Source organism: Meleagris gallopavo, chromosome 20 (genome assembly GCF_000146605.3).
Source record: "Meleagris gallopavo isolate NT-WF06-2002-E0010 breed Aviagen turkey brand Nicholas breeding stock chromosome 20, Turkey_5.1, whole genome shotgun sequence".
Classification (NCBI taxonomy): Eukaryota; Metazoa; Chordata; class Aves; order Galliformes; family Phasianidae; genus Meleagris; species Meleagris gallopavo.
The window spans coordinates 4,164,572-4,185,723 of NC_015030.2; the positions used below are offsets into that span (position 1 = coordinate 4,164,572).

General features: G+C 50.3%; 1 protein-coding gene across 1 annotated transcript in view; it reads left to right on the forward strand.

Annotated features, from left to right (window-relative positions):
• MXRA7 (matrix remodeling associated 7) overlaps positions 1-20,677 on the forward strand; it is a 21,234-nt gene extending 557 nt beyond the window's left edge. Inside the window, exons 2-5 of the mRNA XM_010721280.3 lie at positions 4-204; positions 4,660-4,720; positions 6,812-6,911; positions 19,546-20,677. Coding sequence (XP_010719582.2) covers positions 4-204; positions 4,660-4,720; positions 6,812-6,911; positions 19,546-19,660 — 477 coding nt within the window. The 3' untranslated portion in view covers positions 19,661-20,677. The remainder of the gene's footprint in view (positions 1-3; positions 205-4,659; positions 4,721-6,811; positions 6,912-19,545) is intronic.
• Positions 20,678-21,152: the final 475 nt, after the last annotated feature.

Consider the following 21,152-nt stretch of genomic DNA (forward strand, 5'->3'; position numbering starts at 1 on the left):
GAGGGGAAGGAGAAGGAGGAGGAGAAGGAGGACAAGGAGAAGGAGAAGGAAGAGAAGGAGGTGGCGGTGGGTGAGCAGAAATCCGCGGCCGAGCAGAAATCCGCGGCCGAGCGGAGCCCCGAGAGCATCCCCCGCCCGCCGCCAGCCGCCGAACAGCGGGAGCAGCAGCAGCAGCAGGAGGAAGAGGAGGAGGAAGAGAGCAAGGTAAGGGGACGGAGGCTTGAGGGAAGGCGAATTGCGCGCGGGGGGCTGCACGTCCTTTTCCCAGGAGCTGCTCCAGGTGCTGGGGGTGTGCGCTCTTTCTGTCCCCCCTTTTTTTTGTGGGTTGCAACAAATCGTCCCCCTGCAGCATGAGGATGCCCCAGCTGCTGTCCTTGCAGCCCCAGGGAGGTCTCCTCCCTCTGTCCCCCCCAAGCATCCTACTGGCCTCCCACCCCGAGCTCTGACCCGTGCTTGAACTGGGGGAGGCTGCCTGGTAAATCCTCCTCCAGCTCCGGATCTTGTTTAAAAATAAAAGGGTGACCCAGCGGCCATGGAAGGAGTTTGCCCTGCTGGCTTCCATGAGCTCTGTGCTAATGTTCTGTGCTGTGGGCCTGGGGACCCCAAAGGGTCTCAAACTCACTGTGCTTCTCCTGGGGCCACCCCTTGTACCAGTGAGGGATGCGGGCAATAGGGTGGCTGGGGAACCCAGGAGGGATGCACAGCCTGCAGACGTGTTTGGGCTGGGGAGCGCAGCCTGGAGCCTGGCTGCCTGCTAGTTATTATTAGCAGCATTGCTAATCCTTGGTGACTGCATCCAGGCTGCTGGGCAGTGTGCAGACAGACAGACAGACAGCCGTTGTCTTGGAAGGCATCACTACTGACTCACCGGGGTGCAGTGGGTGAGTCCCAGTGGGTTGGCACTTCTGTGTCCCGTGGCGATCCCCAGGGCAGTGCCTGTCCCTGTGTGCTGGGACCTCACCCTCCTCCCACCTCCTTCATCTCCCATTTCTTTCCCTGAGTCCCAGCACCATCCCTTGGCCATGGGGATGGCTCTCAAGCAGACCCCCATTGTCACAGCATCCCAAAAGCACTGGGAACATCTGTCCATCTCCGGGATGACTTGTAGGATTTATCAGTGCTCTGTAGGGCTGGGGAGCCCCAGGACTGCCATTCAGTGGCTGTATCCCAGCTGGGATCGCTCAGCAGCACCCAGGACATGCAGTTTCTCTGTTGTCTCATTAACGTGAGTTGGGAATGTTTCTCCTCCCTCCTGGCTGCTCTTCAGTCCCATTTCCCTGAGCAGACACCACTGCAACCTACTCCTCCTTCAGGAATGTGGCACTGCAGTTCTGTCTGCCCAAAGGTGACAGTCTGTATGGGATGGATGCTCCTGTCCCCTATGGGTGCCCAGTGAGCACAGCCCGGGGTGCCCACAGCCTGGAGGGCACTGTGCTCAGCGCAGGTTGTGCCTCACACAGCAAAGCACAGATAGTGATGGGCTGACTGTTGGACTCAAGGATTTTTTCCAACCTCAGTGATTCCACGATACAGGACAAGGTTTTGTTTCCTTGGGAAGTGATTCCCAGGAGCAGGGCAGGGTGAGCTGCTCTGGGACCAAGCAGGTGTTAACAGGTGTGGATGGGAAGGAGTTTGATCGAAGCAGTGAGAGCTGCACAGGCTGGAAATGAGCCCTGCCCTTCTTGTGGCTGAGGGCTGCAGTCCCTTGATGTGACTCAGCAGAGGCTCAGAGCAGCATCGTGCCGCTGTAGGCTTGGAGCTTCTCGGCAGACCCAGTGCATCAGACAGCAGTGGGTTGTGCTCAGCACTCCGAGGCCTTTCTCCTTTTCCCTGCTGTCTGCTCAGCACGTGCTGCTTCAGATTCTCTGCAGCCATTAAGCACTGGAGCAACTGCTGATGGATGAAGCAGCGTCGGTGTGCTCAGTGCATCACCTTGCTGTCTGTGTTCCCTCCTGCTGCCTTTATGCTCCGTTCCCTGCCTCTGTCCTACAAGGTCCCAGCTCCTGCTGGGCAAGGTGATGCTCCGTGTGCTGGGCAGGGCTGAAAGAGGGGGAATGAATCAGGGGAAGGAGTCCTCATTCCCATTAGGTACTGGCGGTGGTTCCCTTGTGTCCGCTGGCTCCCATCACTGACAAAAAATTAATTAGTTTGTTGCTGTCGGAGCTCGTTACGTGATGGATGCTGCTGCCCTAATGAGAAACTGCTGGGTGGGGAGCTGTGGCAGCTCAGTGTGGGTCCTGCCAGAAAGGAGCAGAAATCCCCAAATCTCCCATTAGCTTTTCTGCCTTACCCAAGGGCTGCTGCTCTGCCAAACTCTGCCCATCAGCTTCCTTTTCCCCCTTTTTTAAAGGCTTTTCCCTTCCCCTTTCCCTCCTGGCTTCTCTTTTTCTGTCTGGCTCCCCGCTGCCTTCCTCTTGCAAACTCTTGCATCAGGCTTGGATCAGAAGGCGCAGCCATAAATGGCAACGTGGGGCTGGGAGCTTCCAGGGCAGTTTTCTCCCCCCTCTTTGCAGCCCAGGACCTTCCCATTTCCCTGCAGTTGGAATGGATTAGGGACTCTGCTTGTCCCTGTCATGCCCACGGGATGGGAGAAGGGGTGGGGGCTCAGCAGCCCCTCCTTGCGTCCCTTTAGAGGAGGGAAACCTGTTGTGGGGATAGAGGAACTGCCTGTGGTTGGCCGTAAATGAGCTGAAAACAGGGTGATGGGGAGCCCGGCCTATCTTGCCCTATGACAGAGAGGAGGCTTTCCCACCTGGAAGATGTTTTAGGGCTGGAAGAGGGCTCATAGGGTGGGAAAGCCATGAGTGGGGCTTTTGGGGAGCACTCTGTTACTACTCATTGCCCCAAACCTCCCCGGGGGTCCCATCCTTGCTGCTGCTTTTGTCTGCAGCCTGCACTGCCCAAGTCAGGCTCACACGTGGGCGTTTGCTCGCTGGCCATGGAAGCTAAAGGGCAAAGCACATTTCTGATGAGCTAACAAATGCTTAAGCTCTACAGCCAAGGTCTGCCAAAAGCCAAGACAGCTGTATTCCCGCATTGTTATTTAAGGTAATGACTTGGGGAATTTTAACCCTGTGCTGGGTTTGGGGGGCTGTGATTTGGTGGCATTGCTTATGGCAGCTCCTGCTGGGGGTGACTGTCCCATCCACGTACTGGTTGTGCCACGCAACGTCAGCTCTGCATAAACTGCTCTCCATCCTGGCAGCCCGACTGCTGCATCAGCATCCCCAGGGCTGCTGCTGTGCCTTCCTTCCCCTGCTCTGCAGCACTGTGGTTCAGCATCACCGCATCCTCGTGTGACCGTGGCACCACTGATCTGACAGTGGCCGTGGGGCAAAGGCTGCCAGCAGTGCTGTTCTGGGTCTCAGCGGAGCTTTTCTAGACTCTGTCTGTGTGTTCAGGGTGCAAATGTGCTCCTTGGACTTGTACCCACGTCCAGGAGCAGCGCCTGGCTCATTCCAGAACGCATCCCATGGGCTGCCTGTGGGAGCTGCTCCCGACCAGACAGACAGAAGGACAGGGCTGTGGAAGGCAGGGCTGCAGCGTGGGGGGAAGGGAGCTGCTGGCATCTGCCGCTGAGCAGAAAAATGCTGTGCTGTAGTGAGCAAGCAGTTGCCAAACAAGGAGGGCTCCCCAGTGTGACCACAGCACAAAGCAGTCACCTGCTGGCCTGGCAGCCCAGGCTGCTCCCCCTCTGCTCCCATCAAATCTTTCTTCCAGTGGGTTGGAGCAGGAACGTTCTCTTTCAGCACCCCCAGGGCCAGGGCTGAACATCCCCTCCCAGTGCCTCTCTGTTGGGTGTTGCTCTGCTGGCCCCGGGGCTGCCCAGGTGTCAGCAGTGAGTGCCCATGTTTGGAAGCGTGGCCCAAAATAGCGATGGCTGCTGGGGTGTCAGCCACGTGTCCTTCTGGGGAGCTGGGTGGTGAGGAGAAGCCAAGGGGCTGTGAATAATGTGCATTCCTCACCAATGACAAACCAAGCTGGGTCTGAGCAGTACCACACTTAGTGGTGGATATAAAGCCACGCACTGCAAACCCAGTGTGGGGTCCGTCCTGGTTCCCCTCGTGTCTGCATCACACAGGGAGGAAGGCACGTGTGTGGGCACTGCCTGTGTCCCAGCCTTATCTCCAGGGCTGGAGCTGTTCTCTCCCTCCCCACGCTCCATCTGCAAGGAATCCGGCCTTGATAAAGCTTGCTGCTGCTCGTGGGAGGCAACCCCAAAACTTCCAAACTTGGTTTGTGTTAAAACTCCGTGCTGTTTGATTCCTCCCTGTGCATCTGAGCTGAGATGGCTCCTGCTGGGGGCAGCTTTGCTTGCCCGTGTCTGTGTGGGATGGATGCTCCTCTTGCTGGGCCTTTCCATGCCCTGGACCCAGCTCCAAGCCTCCCTCCCTGCTCCTGGGGCTATTTTTGGTGCTTGAGGGCCCAAGGGAGGAAATGACTGCAATGGCAGCCCCCTGGGCATGGGGACAGGGCAGTTCTCATGACATGCTGAGCAGTGAGAAGGAAGCAGACTAATGAACATTGCTTGTTAGCAAGCATCCCTTTCCCCTCTTCTCAGAACGGGGCAGAGAAGCAGTACCCAACCTTGAAGGCTCTCATGGGTGATGTAGAACAGCACCTTCTGCTCATGGCTGCTCTGTCTTTTTCCCTCTGCAGGAGGAAGATCCAGACTCAGACAGTGAGAAGCTGATGGTGAAAGAGACGGAGGATGATGATGGTGAGTGCCAGGAAAGTCTGAAAAGCTGAGCGCCAGTGCCTGGGGATGGTCCCCTATCTCTGGGCAGTGCAGGGGAGAAGGACCCAACATCCAAAATGAAGGGAGATGGAGGGAGAAGCAGCTACTGGGGATCCACACACAGCAGAAGGGCTCCTGCCCTTGGGCTGTCACTATTACTAAATACCTGGGAGCAGACAAACAGCTCAATCCTCTGAGCTGTTTGCCATGGAGCGGCACCCCAAAAGCTCCTTCCCTGCCTCCAGGCACATCTCTGGGGTCTTTAGTCAGAGCCACATTTAACTAATTATTCAATTAGTTGATTGGAAAGTGATGAATTGCCTCACTGGGGTGACTGTGCTCAGAGAAAACAAAGCAGATGGCCCATCAAGCAGCAGTGTGTCAGTGGGGCTGTGCCCACTGCTGGCACATCCCCTCTGTGCTGGTGCTCCTCCTGCTCTGCCCCACTTTCCTCCCAGCCCGGGTAAGGCACAGCACGGCAATCCCCAAGCTCAGGAGGATTACCCTAATGCCACAGGGAATCAAATTTTAATCCCACAAGGTGGGAGAAGCGCCTTCCCTCTGTAGGGGACAGGGTTCCACAAAGACACGTGTGTGTTCCATCCTGCTGGGCTTCCGTGCAGCATCGGTGGTGTTGTTGGGTCTGGTAGATCTGGTTGGATGAATGATGGGCGTCTGCTGCCCAAAGGATGCTTGGTGATGGTGCTCTGCCAAGGTTTGCCCTTTTTGCTTCACGGCTATTTTGGGGCAGCTCAGATGGAGATGGGCACGGCTCACGGCTAGCTCAGCATCCCCACGAGCCCATGGTGCACGAGAGCAGCTTAGCCCCACTTTGGGAGATGGGAGGCAGGAGGCAGCTGCTGAGCTCGCAGGGCTCTCACCCGGCTCAGACACTGCCAGCACTTGAAATGCAACACAAGAAAAGAGAGATGAAAAACAAATATTTTCTTTAATATGCTCCCGGCCAGGCTCCTGGTAAGTAGGTCACATCTTTGCTCTGCAGCCGGCCACGTGAAAGCCCTGCCTCCCTGCTCCGTGCTTCCTGAAGTTTGTTTTCAGTCTGCAAAGAAAGTTCCTGAGCTCAGAAAACATCCAGCGGTTTCCAAAGCCACAACACGTGGGCAGTGAGATAGGTGGCCACCTCTCCTCCCTGCTGCTTGTTCCTTTCTGGTGGAGCAGCAATTAAACTGCCCTTTTTGGACAGGCAAAATCTCAGTTTGGCAGAGAACTGTGTGGAGGAAATGATTTTAATTGTCCTTGAAATCACGCGAGCTGTACAAAGGTAATAACATAACTCCTGGGCTGCACCAGAGCAAGGAACAGGATGTTACACCCTCTCTTTCTGTTCTTTCCCTCCCAATATCTCCCAAAGCAGCAGCAGCAGCTGATTTTCTTTCCATACGCTTTTATGATCGCTTTTATGGGGTCTCGTTGGTGCCCGGAGGTATCACCCAGGATAGTGGGTTTGTGGGTAACATGCAACGTCCCAGGGATGCACAGGCAGTCAGACAGCATCTTCTGTTTGTTGGACTCCTCAGAAGGAGCCCCAGGGCTCTGTGAGGACAGCAGATGGTTCTGTGGGTACAGCTGTGCTGAGCAGCTGACGCGAGGCAGCCCCATCCCACAGTCCTTGGGAGATAAAGGTCCGTGGATCAGCAGCTGCAGATAAGCACAGCTCCGTGAGCCCCCAGGGCCGCCCTTTGGATCGTCCCCCACTGCTGCTGTTCTCTGTTGTCTCTGGGAAGATAAGGAAGAGGAGAGGTTTCTAAAAGCAAGCGGCGCTCTAATGAAATCCGATTGGAAAAGGATCAGCTTTGCCTCGAGGTCCGTGAGCTCTGGCACTAATTAGCCCAAGGCTGAGATGGGGAGATCTGGAAAGGGGCCCCTGGGGAGGAGGGGAGAGAGACCTTCTGCGGGTTTCCTGAGGCTCTGGAACTGATGGTGGAAGTCTCACGGGTGAATGCATGGGAGCAGGGCTGGGCAGGCAGCTGGAGCCTGTGGGTGCTGAATGTCCCTCTCAGCTGCTTTGTGTCTCACACCATGTCCTGCTCTCCTTTGTCCTGCCCTCTCCAGCTGCAGATGAGACGTTCTCTTTTAAGTACAGTCCTGGAAAGCTGAGGGGAAACCAGTACAAGTCAATGATGACCAAAGAAGAACTCGAGGAAGAACAAAGGTATGCCGAGTTTCCTTTTTTCCCTTCTCACTTAAGTCCACCTGGTTGGCAGTTTCTTGAAGCAAGACCTCACAGCATCACAAATACAATCACATGGATTGAGGATATACAGGGCCACAGTGCATCTATATCACTGGAGCTGGACAAGCTCCTTCTCTGGATGCACAGACCCAATGTCTCACCTGGTGCAAGCTGCTGTATATCCATGGACCATTGGCACCATGTTGAGTTCCATCTGTTGAGGCTCTGACTGCCTCTTCCCCTCCCTTTGCCCTGTCAATAGCCCAAGGGTTTGGGTACAACTCTGAAATACTGGAGCAAAGGGAGTGAATGTGGAGCTTTGGAGCCTCATATCCCAGTATGGCCCACAGCATGCTGAGGAGATGCTGCCTCCTCCCTTGTCATCCCAAAGGAAGGGCTGTGGGCCCTAGCTCTCCGTGCAGGCTGCCCTACACATGCTGATCCTGCACCATTTCCCTTCGTGTTATCCCCACTTTCACACCAAGGGATGCCTTCCCTTTCTGTCGCAGGTCTCAGGGTTCACTGCTGTGCAGCACTGCTGGGAGCAGCGCTCTGCTTGGGCTGCATGCTCTGGTCTCAGCCATGCAAGCCAGCTCTGGCTGCTTCTGGGCTGACCCTGCATTGCTGGCATCAGGAAAATGTTTGCTTTCTTCCCATTATGTCTTTATCATGCCTGGAGCATGCAGTCTTTACAACACTAGTCAGGTCTGTTGGCATCACTGCTTTCACATGGGGAGGAGGGGATGGTGGAATGAACAGAGTGAATGTGAATGAAACCCCAGCCCCCAGGGCTCAATGGGAATAGTTTTTGGGGATCCTGCTGGTACAAAATCCACTGCAAAAGGCACATTTAAACCCTCTGCATCTGCAGCTCCAGCAGCCAGCTGAGCAATCGCTGTGTGAGGGTTCAAACAGGAGACCTGCAGGGCTGGCTCCTTCATGGCAACAAAAGGGTCCTGGGTATGGTGAGGTGGTGAGGGGACATCGCTCTCACTGCATCCCCAGCCAATGTTTTGTGCTCTGGACTGAAGGATGGGTATCAGTGCTCGTGTCCCAGGGCAGGGCTGTGCCCCGAGGGCTGACAGATGGCACTGAGGATACCTTAGAAGCTCTCAGCAGCTCCCACTCTGAGGGCCATTGGCAGCGCGTTTTCCTACTGCTCCCTTTTGCTGTCTCTCTTCTCTGTGTTGTTCATTTCCTTACAGCAGCTTTATGATTTATTTATTTTTTTTTTATGTTTTACTTTTGTCCTGCTATGTCGCTGGCTTATTTTCTTCCCCCAGTTCTTCCCTGTGCCATCAGCAGCTTCTCATTTCAGGGTGGTGTATGGGGTCCGGGTGCTGCTGGGTGAGGTCCAGGTGAGCAGAGGGCAGCAGCTCAGCCCGGTCCCTCAGCAGCCCCGTCCCTCTCCCTGGTTCCATGCATTCTGCACTCTGACCGCTGCCGACCTGCTGTGACCCAGGTTTGCCACCTTTATGTTGCAGGATTGAGCTGACCTCTGATCTCACATCTCTGTAGCAAGTACCTTAGGTCCTCGGCCACAAACATTCTTGCAAATCTGTTTGGTAAGGACGCGCCGTTTCTTAGAAGTAGTGGTACCACTGTAACATCTGCTAATGTGTTTTGGTGGGTTTTTTTATTCTTTTGGGTTTTATTCTGGGGGGGGAGGGTTTATTCCTGAGCCATCTCTCCCACCTCCCCGCCCGCCTCCCTTCCTTCCCCATAACAGATTAATGAGTCTGCTCCCCCTGCTCCATCTCACTTCCACGAGCACTCCAAAGGGACCTGGAATGGAGGGCTCTCATGTGCAGGTGCTCAGTTCTTCCATATGGTTTCCTCAGTTCAGACATCCCATGAACACTTCTATTTCCTGACTTGGAAAACGAAGGCAGTGAGCTGGTGGTTAGCCCTAGGGCACGTAGCTGGAGGTGGGGGCTCAGCCTGCTGCTGACCCTTCAGTTGTCCCATGGGCCAGCAGGCACCTGTGGGAAGCAGCTTGGAAGCAACATCCCCAGAATGCAAGGCCCCCAGTTGGGACTGCCTGTTGTGGTCTGTCATCAGGAGCCCTTCATTTGGGGACACCTGATTTTGGAAATGCTACTGAGATAATTCCTTTTCCAGGAAGACCTGCAGACAATAGGAGAGGAGAGACATGCAGTAGGAAGGGTTGTTTAAACAAAAACCCACTTCTGCTCATATTCTGCATCGCTCCTGAAGCTGTGGTTGCCTTGCCTGCTATTCACTTGAATCTTGCAGCTTCAAACTGGCGCTAAATCTGGACTCAAAGGGGAAGGAATGTGACCTTCATTGAGTGATGCAACTTCCTGCTTTTTAATTCTTCAGTCTTAAAAAATAGCAGGACTTCTCAGGAGGGAAGGATGGTAACTCTTTTTGGCAAACACTTCTGCTTGGCTGGTGGCACTGCACACCTGCTAGGTTACCAGCACATTGAGAACAGAAGCACGTAGCATTTGTTTCTCTGGGGGAGAAAAGCAGTCTGAGCAGGAAAGGGAAGGGAACAGGGGAAGGATGCAGCCTTGAGTCAAGCCAGCATTGCATATTTCCCAAATCCATCTCTTCTGCACCCGAGGCTTTTGGCCATCTATTGCCAACTGCTGCTGCCATGGTGCAAAGCTTGTGGATGTGGGACTGGGGTGGTGCAGCCTGTCCAGGCTGGATGGGGCACAAGTACAGTCCTAGGGCTGCCAGTGGGTTGGTTTGTTTGTGCAGTGAGCACTGACAGCTGCAACAAGCTGCACTTCTAGTAAAAAGAAAACAACCAGGAGAGAGATTCCCATAGGTTTTTGTTTTCAGTTCTCTCTTTCTACAAGATAGAGCAGGTCCCAGCAAGTCCTGGTTGGCCTTGGTGATGCTGAGTCCTTCCCACTCTTCTGTAGGTGTGCAGGCTGAAGGGAAAGCAGATCCCACATGATAGTCTGTAGGAAGCTCTTTCCTCTTTGTCTTCTCTTGTTTCTGAGGTTTATGGAGAAGTGGAGATAGAAAACCAGAAGCTGTCCCCCAAGCTCTGGGTGCTGCAGCTGCATTTCCCAATCAGTCACCTTCCCTGGCCAGCGATGAGACACTAAGATGCTTCTCATTGCTGCGTGGGCTGCAGCATAGGCAGAGGCTGTGTTTTCTGCATGTGTACTTGGATGAGATGTTTGTGGTTTTGCATAACCTAAATTAGTGCTGGGAGTGGAGTGGGAAGGTGAAAGCAAGAGAAACAGGACAGCAAAGTCCCTGACCTGAGGGGCCCAGCTGCAAGCAGGAGGGCATCTCCAGAGCTGGACAAAGCCCCACAGCACTCTCAGTCCCTTAAAGCAGTGTCTGAGTGAAACTCAGTGCCCCAAACTGCTGAGAGCCTGCTGCTTGCAGGTGTGATGGATGGCTCAGTGATACCACAGTCCAATTCTACAGGACTGGGGAGAAGGTAGGGAGGGCTGCTGTGTCTGCTTTGCTAGTAAGCATGGTTCCCACAGTCATCTCAGCCCTTCTAGGATTAATTCTCTGGCTCTCCTGGCCAGCCATGGGTGGGTTGAGAAGGCACTGCTTGCAAACTGGAGTTCAAGCAAAGGGAATGGGATGGCTGGAAATCTTACCCACTGTCCTTTTCTTGGTGATCATTTAGCAATGGAAAGTTGGCTGGCCCCCAGCTGGGTCCAGGGTGCTTCTTGATTACGAGCCACTAAATAAACCCAGTCTTGGACCCTGGAGTTTCAGCAAGGCAAGGTGCATGGCCAGACCTTAGCTGCAGGGAAAGGCAGAGAGAAGACATCCCTTGCTTTGCCAGACATCCCAGATCAAATGGGGATGCAGCTGTGGCTTTAGGGAGAACTGTGCCGAAGTGCCATTTTGAACCAGACAATACTTGCAGTGATGACTCGAGAACACAAGGGCAGGAAGCAGCTGCTAGGATTTAGATGATGGACTTTGACCAATTTTGAATATGCCCTCTAGAAACAAGTGGGTGGTCTGGGCTGGGGGAGGTTGTATTTCAGGAGAGCTCTCTTTCTGCATCTGTCCCTGTCCACCTCCTGCATTGCCATCACATAGCCCTGGCTTGCTTGCTTGCTGTCCTTTCCTGTCCAGCATGGCACTTCATTTGGATGAGGGAAGCTGGTAAGTTTGGCTTTCTTTGGGTTTTTATTATTTGTTTGCTCTTCATCTTCTGCAGCACGATAGTCATCCTGGGCTGAGGGAGGAGAAGTAGCAACAGGGGGCTACAAAGACTGCGAATGTGGGGCTCCATTTAGATCAGGCTGACCACTGCTTCACTGCGGCCACCAGCCATGGGGATGGCACTGGCCATGGGGAAGGCTGCCTTCAGACACAGACCAGCCAGCACCTGCCCCTAGGAGGAAAGGGGCACGTGGTACAGGGGTACCCACCAAGCTCCCCTGGCTGTGATGCTTCTCCATAGGGAAAATGTCTATGAGAAATCAGTGGAGCTAAGCTCAGGCCCTATTTATAGAGCATCTGCTTGAGTCATGAGTCCCATAGAGCAGCTCAGGATGCCTCCCTCAGAAACACAGGGAAAGGGGAGGCCAGTAGAGCCCTTCTTCTCCTCTCCCATCCCTGGGGGGAACCTTCCAGACACTCCTCTGCAGGCTGTGAGTCCCCAGTCCTGCCATGGGATGAGGTTTCAGACTCTGCTTTGAGCTCCCGGGTTTTTCCTCTTGGCTGATGTCCCGAATTGTCCCAGCTTGTGGCTGCTTTGCATCTCCCTCACCCAGCGCTCACAACTTGGCTCTATTTGCTTCTGCTTAACCGTATGCAGCATGGGCAGCTTGCTGTTCTCTCTGCTACTCTCTGGGAGCCCAGGCTGCCTCCCCTGTGGCATCATGGGCTGCAGAAGCCAGGCATGGAAGCATAGGTTGGCCCATCTGTTGCTTTCTCCACTTCTGTAACATGGTCTCAGGGGGTTCAGGAGCATCGCAAAGGGGTGAGCATAGAGCTGGAGGAGGTGAGCTGAGCTGAGCTGGCAGAGCTCAAGCCACGTTCCTGGCTGTGCTGTGGCCTTTTCAGCTGTCACTGCCGTGGCTGGGGAGCGTAGGAGGCTTCTGCCTTGAAATGGCACTGAGCAAGGGCAGCTCAGCCTTGTCCTTGAGCTGCTGGGACTGTGCTCCTAATTGCACGGACTCTGGCAGCCTCAGCTGCCTTCTTGGTGTGCTGAGGAGCAACAGGCATCCCCAAGGTCCTGTGCACCTTCTGGCTGGTGGGTCCCACTGGAAGAGTGTCAGATCTGTGTAGATAAAATCTCCCTTTGGTACCTTTCACTCTCTCACTCTTCTCTTTCAAAGCACTGTCTCTCCATACTCTGCTGTTAATTTCTCTCTCCATGTTTTACCCACTGACTGAAGCAACTGGCCCACAATTTTGGGACTGAAGGGAATGCTTAGATTTAGTATGTCCTTCCTCATGTTGTTCCTGCAGTACTGTGGTCCTGGAAGTGATGGTCACTGCCAGAAGTGAGATGATATCTACCCCAAGGGTAGAGACACAGGAAGTGATGGTGATGAGACTGTAGTCTCTGTAGTAAGATGGGAGGGAAATGCCTGGGGGGAGCTTGGTTTCCCAATGCCAGGCCCAGTGCCCATGGCCTTTCCTCACTGCTCTCGAGCTTCAAAGGTGAATCACAGCCCTGGAGCGAGAAGAGCCTGACGCCAGAAGGTATGTGCCTTCCTTGCCAGCACTTCAGACCAGAGGACTGATGTTCCTGAGAAGCTGAGTGCCTGCTTTACCTGATAGGGAAAGGAGCTGGGAATGCTCCACGCTTCTAAAAATCAGCTTTCCAGATGAAATTCTTCCTGAAAAGGTTGCAAGCAATTCCCAGAGGTGGTTAGAGCAAGATGTTTGGGGATCTTCTCCTTGGAGAGTGTCAAGGCTCCTCTGGAAAGCTATGGACACTTTGGATGAGCTGTGAGATTTCTGACCTCCTGCTGTGGATTTTGACTGCAAGAGGGACATTAGCACTGGGATGCTGTCTGCTCTCTAAGACAAGTCCATGCCCCAGTGCCAATATCATTGCTGAGCTGGAATGAGGGCAGTGCTTCTGAGGCCATCAGAGAGACAAGTGGCTTCCACCTGTGCTGGAGATGCTGATCTCAGATTGCAGAGGAACTGCAACTAGGACAAAAAGGAAGGGATAAAAATGTCCTTCCCCTGTCCTCAGCAGCAGAGACCAGTTACCTCATGCTCCAGTGTTTCTACCTTCAGCTCCTGAGCCATTTTCAACCAATGACCTGCCCTTGTCTAAGCTCCTTATTTTCTGGTTGCTCCTTGCATATAACCACATCCAGTTGATCAAAAGTATGATTTCTTGACTTGGTCCTTAGCTGGGGCCAGAGCAATTTGGATAATCTATATGTGAAGAAATAATCCATCAAAAAAAGACCACAACTTGGCTTGATTCATGTGCTGCCAGGGGAAGGAATGTTGGCAAGGCTGATTTCACCATCCACATCAAATGGAAAGGAGGGAAGACCCAAGGATAGGCAGTGGCTCATGGCTCAGCCTCCATCCCAAGATAATTAAGTCTCTCAGGCTCCATGGCAGCAATGTCAGAGCTTCTCAGTCTAGGGAATTTTATTGCTCTGATGTTCCCATGACAGTCTGCCTCATGCTCTTTAATTCCTCTCTCAGCTTGCTCCAGGAGCAGAAAGGGGTATCCCTGTTTTGCAGATGAGGAATTTGTTGTTTTGACAGATATCCTCCATCAAGTCCATGTTTTGTTTAAGATCTCACCCCTACTGTCTGCCTGGCTCTGTCCTTTAGGTGAGTATCCCTGCAGAGGGGATGCATCTGAGCCCCATCCACTCTCCCTGACATCCTCCATCCCTCCCCACTCCAACTGTGGCATGTTGGAGGGGACTTCTCCTTCTGGGCCCCCATGGCAATGAGCTTATGCCCTCATGTGTAAAATCTGATTATGCTTGTGTGGCTTGAGCAGGATGATCTGATCGTCAGCGCTGCGAATCCCACAGAGTGATTATCCACTCTGGAGAATTTTCTTTCTTTGTCATAATGGGCTGGCTGCTGAGCTTCCCCAGCACTGCCTGAGGAACCCTGGGCCCTTGTGAGGCTTCAGCCTTCATCTCCCATCCGAGATCCGGGTTGCTGAGTGTCTGTACAAAGCAGCAGACAGTTGAACCTTTTGCAGAGGAATAAGGAAGAAATGAGGCTGCAACTTGCCTTTATGTTGTAGCTGTCAGGAGCAGGTGACATCTGAATGAGACTCAGGTGTTAGGCAGTGTGAATCCTACTGAATTCAGGGATACATCTGCGTGTATCACAGCATTCCATGAGAGCAGCGGGGGCAGTCAGGGCAGAGCATCGGAAGGGTTCAAGCTGGGAATGAGGGACCACATTCATGCTAACATGCTACAAGACCTTGGGGAGTGCCTAGATGTCTCCATCCATAAAATCTATCTAATAATCTCACCCTCCTTCCCTGAGATATTAGGAGAGGAAGGAAGCACTGTGGTCTATAGAGTCTGTTAGTTTTGCCTCCTTTCTTCGCTCAGACAGATCAATAGAAAGGTTGACCCATTCAGACATATTGCCTGGTGAAACCTGTACTGGATCCTGGCTCATCTGGTTGCAGGTGGCAGGAGGAATGTGGGCTGGACAAGTCAGCAGCCCAAGACAGCTCTGCATGGGACACTGAGGCAGTAATCCCTCAGTTAATGAAGTTAGCTGGACTTCTTCAGCTCTCATCATAGGTCAGAAAGAAAGACTGCAATTCAGGTTTGATGCCAGATGAGAGGATTTCCACTTCTTTGACCGGGTTTCAGCTATCCTGCTGCAGTTGATGAAGAAATGTGCCTCCTCCTTTGAGACATGTGGTTTGCAAACAGTGACTTACTCTTCCCAGAAAGGGAAAGCTGACTTGCCTTCCCTCTACTCACACTGAGTTATCCCCTTGCTCATTTATGTGAATAATAATGAAACCATCCTGAGGGGTGAAATGACTGAAATATTTCTCTTCTCTCCTTGTTTCTCTTTGCAGAACTGAAGACTATATGAAGTTGTCCCTAGCCTCCTCCTAAAGGCATCCCTTGGCATCTTTAAAGGCTTGAGAGAAATACCAAAACCAACCAAACACACCCATAAGAGAATCCATAAGCCCTCAAAACTTGGCATCCCTCTTGGTCTGAAGTTGAGTTCTTCAAAAACTCCTGTGGTATCAAGTTTAAGGAGATCCTGTTGTGTGTCTCCATGGACTGGGGCTGGGCCCAATGAGTGACTTGAGTTGTGTTTGGGGGGGCTGGGATATCCTAAATTAACCTTTCTCCCTCTCCTTCAAACAGAACCCAAATTGGATACCAAATTTGCAGCGAGCCTATTAGTTTTGTTCATCACCATGTATTAGCCCTGCCATGAATCCAATGTTGTTTCTTTAGAGGGGTGGGTGAACTGTAGCTCTTCTCCCAGACCGGCCTGGATCTTATACCAGACTACCAAGTTGTTTCTTCTTAGAGCCAAATCCTTCTGTGTTGCTGGGGAGTGGGAACTGACTGATTTCAAACATTGTGTGACATTATTCCAAGGGGTGGAGGCACAAAGTGGGATCAAAGTAAGGGAGAGAAGATGTAAGCTGACTTAAATCTTACTTCTGTAGTTATTTTAGCAGAGAGCTGATCTTGCAGGTAGGTGGAAGACTGGAGGAGTGATGAAGGTTGATAGCTTAGCTGTTCAGTTTGTGGTGAAGGCTTCAGAGACCACGTTTTGACTGTTGTTATCTGGATTCACACTTCCCTGCTCTGTTCCCAAGAGATGAGACCCAAGGAGGTAGCTATGGCACTGTGGGTTCCCACAGCTCAGGATGAGATTAGGGGGGTCCTGGAAGAGACACCCTTCCCATTTCTCTGCCCGCTTGCTGTCCCACTGCCCTCTTTTCTTGCTAGCCCAGTGGCTTGTCCGCAGGAGCCACATCTCAGCACCTCTCCTCAGCTCCGTCAGGGGATGAATTTGGCTAGGTGCATGTGCCTGCTTCAGGCACAGCAGGCTGCAAATGAAAGCCAGCTGGTTTGTGAGAGTGAGAAGAGGGCCCAAGTCCTCTAGTGACGTTGCAGAAACACGAGGTTGGCTGGGAACACGTCCTTCAAATTTTTCTCTCACTGCAGGACAAGGGCCTCTTGGCTAAAGCTGCAAACATATCAGAAAACCAACAGGCTGCTTTTTCTTTTTATTTTTTTTCTTTCCTTTTAATTCCTATGCAGACGATACTTGAAACCTTGTACACAGTTGTCCTTTCCAGCGCCTGGGGTTGGCAAATTCGTAATAAAAGGGCTCATTTAAAGAACAGCAGGAGGCTTCAGCTTTAGAAGAGGCTGGGCTGCCCCTTCCCAGCCAACAACTGCAAGCGTGTTCAGTGGTTTGCATATGAATTTAGGCACACCCCCTGCTTCAACACCCACTAGTACAGCTGCTGTCTCCCTTTGGTGCTGGCTAGCTGACTCTGTGTCCCAAGCACCCAACTATGCAAAGAATGCCTTATATACATTGTGTTTGTTACATGGCAATACGTACATCCAGCAAAGTCTATAGCTGAGTCCAGATTTTTGCTAGTGGCAGCGAGTCAAACTGTTTCTTCAACTCAAATGGCTGTCTGGGTATTTTTTACTTTTGTTTTGTTTGTTTGTTTTGTATCTGATGGTGGCTCTTATATGAAGGACTGTAATTCTAGTGGCTTGAATCTGTAAAAATTGCCTTTGTTTGGTCCAATAAACCTTTGAATAGTTTATTTGGTTTGTGCTTGCTCTCCCTTTCTCCAGCAGCTTGTAACTTCTTCCTCAAGAGATTTGTGTTGAAAATCTGGACTTTAGGTTAGAGGTACATTCTGTTTTCTTGTGCCTTTTACCCTAGAAGTGACTCCACTGACTTCAATAGGAACAGAGTCAGGCCAGTGGTTCTCCCTTGTTTCTGCTGGAGCAGCTCAGCGTTGCAGTAGCATCCTGACCTTGTTTGTCTGTGGAGTAATTAGCAATCTTTCCAAATGCAGAGCTTTGCCCAGGATTTCAGCTGCTGTGAACACAGATGCCCAGCAGCTCCTGAAGCTTAGATCTGCTTTAACATACCTACATCTAACTGCTCCAAAACTCCAGTTAATTGTGAAAGTTTTAGACTGAAGTGCCTAAAGGAGCCTAAGGGAGTTAAGTATGCAAATTCAATTCCCTATCAAGAAGAATTAGGCTGCTTTGAAAAATCCTTAATTAATCTATTTTGTCAGCAATAAGTAAAATCCTCTTTGACTTCTTGAATCCAAGCAGCTTTGAGAACAGCTCTTATGGGAAGAGAGAATGATTTTACTTGTGAATGGGATAGTTTTGATCTGCAGTCATCAAGAAAATACAACCTGGAACACTACAAAGTTGTTTTACAAGGACGCCTTTGATAGCAGAAGCTCCTTTTTGAAATCAGTTTCATGTTTTTGATGTCTTACTCTTCTTTCTCAGGCTCTTTTCTCTCCTTATCTTTGTTTTGCTCTCCCTTTGTTGTAGATTATGAAGTGCAGAACAGTAACATATCTTTTTTATTTCTGCCTGCAAATGTACAGTCATGAAATTTAAAGTCAAGGGGATAGACAAAATGTATTGATGCTGTGTTTTAAAAATAAGTGGGGATTGTCAGCAATCTCAGTTTTGGAGACAAGAATACAAGGAAATGGAGCTTTAAGCAGCTGAAGGTTTCAGTAATGTTAATGTCTGTGGGATAATGAGTGATGGATGCAGACCTGTGCAGAGCATTTGCAGCTGGCATGCATTTCCAACACGTGAGGCAAAGACGTGTACTGGATTTCTCCACATCAGTCTGGAAATGTGCCCTCTGGTACCCAGTGCTGATCTAAAATAAAATATTGATCAATAACGACCGTGCTTCACTTCCTCTGGTCTGGAAAGGGCAGCTGGATGTGTTTCATGTGAGGAGAGAAATATGCATAAAGGATAGACAAATCCAGGTGCTTGACAGGCTGTGGCTAGAGCTTTCATAACCAAAGGATTCCAACATCAGGATACATTTGGCCTAAGATAATTGCGTTTTAATTGTAATAGGAAGTAACTGGCAAATGAACTTCCTTTTGCCAGGATGTGTTTTCTTCCTGCCCTGCCTGCAGCGATGGTGCTGGGCAGACAGCTGGCTGCTTCTGCTCCTGCTGGGGCTGAGCCCAGAGGGGAAAACACAGAGCTTGATAGGAACTCGGTATGTGAGGGCTCCTCAGCTCATTCCTGACTGTCTCTTTCCATTGATTCTTGCTGTGCGTTCTTCTAACTGTTGATGCTGTGCTTTCTTCATTCAAGCAAAGGTTGCGTCCTGGTTTTGCCTGTCAATAGGTATTTTTACTGCTCCTATTATGGAAACAGCTAATAGCCTGTCCACACAGGACTTCAAGAAGACTACCCCAGGTTAACCAATGGCCTCCATTTAAATGGATTAATTACAGTGTATTAAAGCCCTGTGCAGAGAGCAGGCTGTGATGGGGACAAAGGACACTTGACAGGTGACTGTAGAAATAAAAGCAAGAATCGATATTTCCAGCTGAGGGGAAGTCTAGTGATGCTAAAGACACGGAAGGAGCAGCAGATTGGATTGCAGCAAATCTCTGCTCTGAGTTGCTGAATTCTGACTCCACAGACCTGCAATATTCATTTTGACCTAAAACTGTAGGCAGTTGCATCAGTTCATTAGGCATTTGAGAGGCATTTGAGAATACGTGATATTCTCGTGCAGCCCACCCTTCTTTATCTCTATGCAATGAGCAGTAAATATGTGAACAATATAAGCTCTCCTATAAAGATTCCTCGAACAAAGCATTGTGGCAGATACCAATCATTGTGCTGCAGGACGTATAACAATGGTTAACTGCTTCAGGTAAGGCAAAAATCAGGACATGATCTTTTATGGGGAGCAGGAAGTTGACGATCAACTGTGGGACCTTCTGGGGCTGGAAATCTGAGGTAGATGTTCTGCTGGTCTGATTCTGCCCATGGAGGAATCAGCTCACTGCTGGACAATGAGTTCATCTCTCTTTTTGACACTGGTAGACAAACTCTTGAATCAAAGCAGATTTTAGTTTGTGATCTTATCTTCCAGTGGCTGATTAAAGTCATGTCCACAGTGAAAGGCAGTCTAGTCTCTAGTTTTACAGTAAGATGTGAATTTAAAACTTAACAGCTATTCCTGAATTATTCTGTATCTGCATACTCTCACTACAGAATGAAAGGATGCTGTGCTAATGAAGCTTAATCCATTTTTGTTATAGAGCCCACTGAACTGGGATGTGGTGATCTTACAGATTTCCACACGTGGAATTATACTGAAACTGTGAGCATAGATAAGCCCTAAGGTTCTCCTCCAAAGCTGGTGCTAAAGCAGACAGTTTTATCTCCGTATGTAAAGAAATGCAGAGAGGCATGCAAGATAATTAGATAGCTGGGAGAGTGAAGGATGCAGAACCAGAGGCTATCCCTTTCTCATCTTGCATGGGCAGTTTTCCTGCAGTCAACAGGGCTTGTAAAATGACCCACGTTTGGCTTCATGTTTCATTTGGTGAGCTTGTTCAGAGTGCCTGCTGGAGACTGGCTATTCCTACTTCTCCTTTTCTTGTTGACAGGGTTCAGAGAGAGCAGCTGGCTGCCATCTTCAGGCTCATGAAGGAAAAGAGTGACACATTTGGAGAGATGTCTGAAGGAGACATGAAGGAGCAGCTTAAATTGTACGATATATAACCGTATAGCCAGTGAAGACAATGCCCAAAAGTCATCTTGGCCGTTATTATACAGGACTACGGAGATTGTAATGCTATAAATGTGTTTCAGTAGTTATTTTGCATTTCCAGGTTGTTTTGCAAATGCACACAGGCCTGTGCTATGTATTTCTTAAGACTTGCAGTTTTTCACCCTTTTAATCATTTTTTTCTTGAAGAACTGTAATGGTATTTTTGACTCGTATAGAGATTTTATCTCTGGCTGAGCCATATGTCTCAGTCACATAAACTAGTTAAACCTGTAACTTCTTCCTGGTCATGCTCTGTAGGAATGAACTTTCAAACCTAGTAATGTATTGGTTTGAAAGGTGAAGGAAGCCAAAGATGATAGAAGAGGGGATTTAAAATGGATGGAAAGAATAGTATAGAGTAATTCAGGTTGGTAGGGACATGGGTCGGAAGGGACGTAAGGAGATCTGTAGTTCAGCCTCCTGCTCAAAGCAGCATCAGCTGTGAGATTAGGCCAGGTTACTCAGGGCTTTATCCTGTTGGGTCTTGAAAACCTCCACAGATGGAGACTGCACAACCTCTCTTGGCAGAGAGGCTTCCAATCCTACAGTTAGAAAACAAATAGCCAAAGCCAAAGCATTAGCGCTGAGATTAGATGTGAGCTGCCATTCTCATCTCCTTGAAAGGAATACTTCATCCTCCTTCACACTGGCTTTTTGAAACAAATCCAAGATGGTTCCGGCTGACCCTGCTGAGCTCAGCTTCATGCCTGTGAAAACAGCAGCTGACTGCATCCTGGGAGCAGAGACATCTCTTCGCCTCTTGACACTGGTGAAAGCAGTGCAGAAAAGTGGCTGGCATTTTTACAAGGACAATTGTGTTCAACTCAGATTGTGTTCTTGTAATGCAAAAATGATGTGAGAATCTATGTACTTAGGAAATCTCTGTGAAACTATCAAGTGTTTTCAACACTTTTGATCAAACCTTGGCGGCTTAGACAGAGTAAATCAGTCAGCATTCCTAATTTAAACTGATTGTCTTCTTGTGTACCTCTCATGAAATCCTGTTAAATACTTTATTGGAAAGGATTTTCTTGGTTTTAATAACTGTTCACAAGTTTTCTGACCTGGTTTTAGGGAATGATCTCTTTGGATGAGGTTTTCTTTATTTTGTGCAATTCTTTGGAGCCTGATGATAGCACCAAGTACCACATTATGTGGTCACTGTTTCCCACTACAGTACATTCCATAACACCATATACTATTTGACTTCTAGGAATCATTTTATCTTCTAATTGTTTTCACATAAGCCAGGGCATGCTGATTATGAGATCAAACTGGCTCTACTGCCAACTCATGACTTAACCTAAATATCCGAGCGTTCTCTTATTCAGCACGTGGTCAAAGGTGTCTCACAAAGTGAAAAAACAAGCAGACCAACATCTTGCTGTAGATGGGAACCACAATTTCCTTTGTCAAACTGTAAAACAGAAGAAAGGTAGGAAA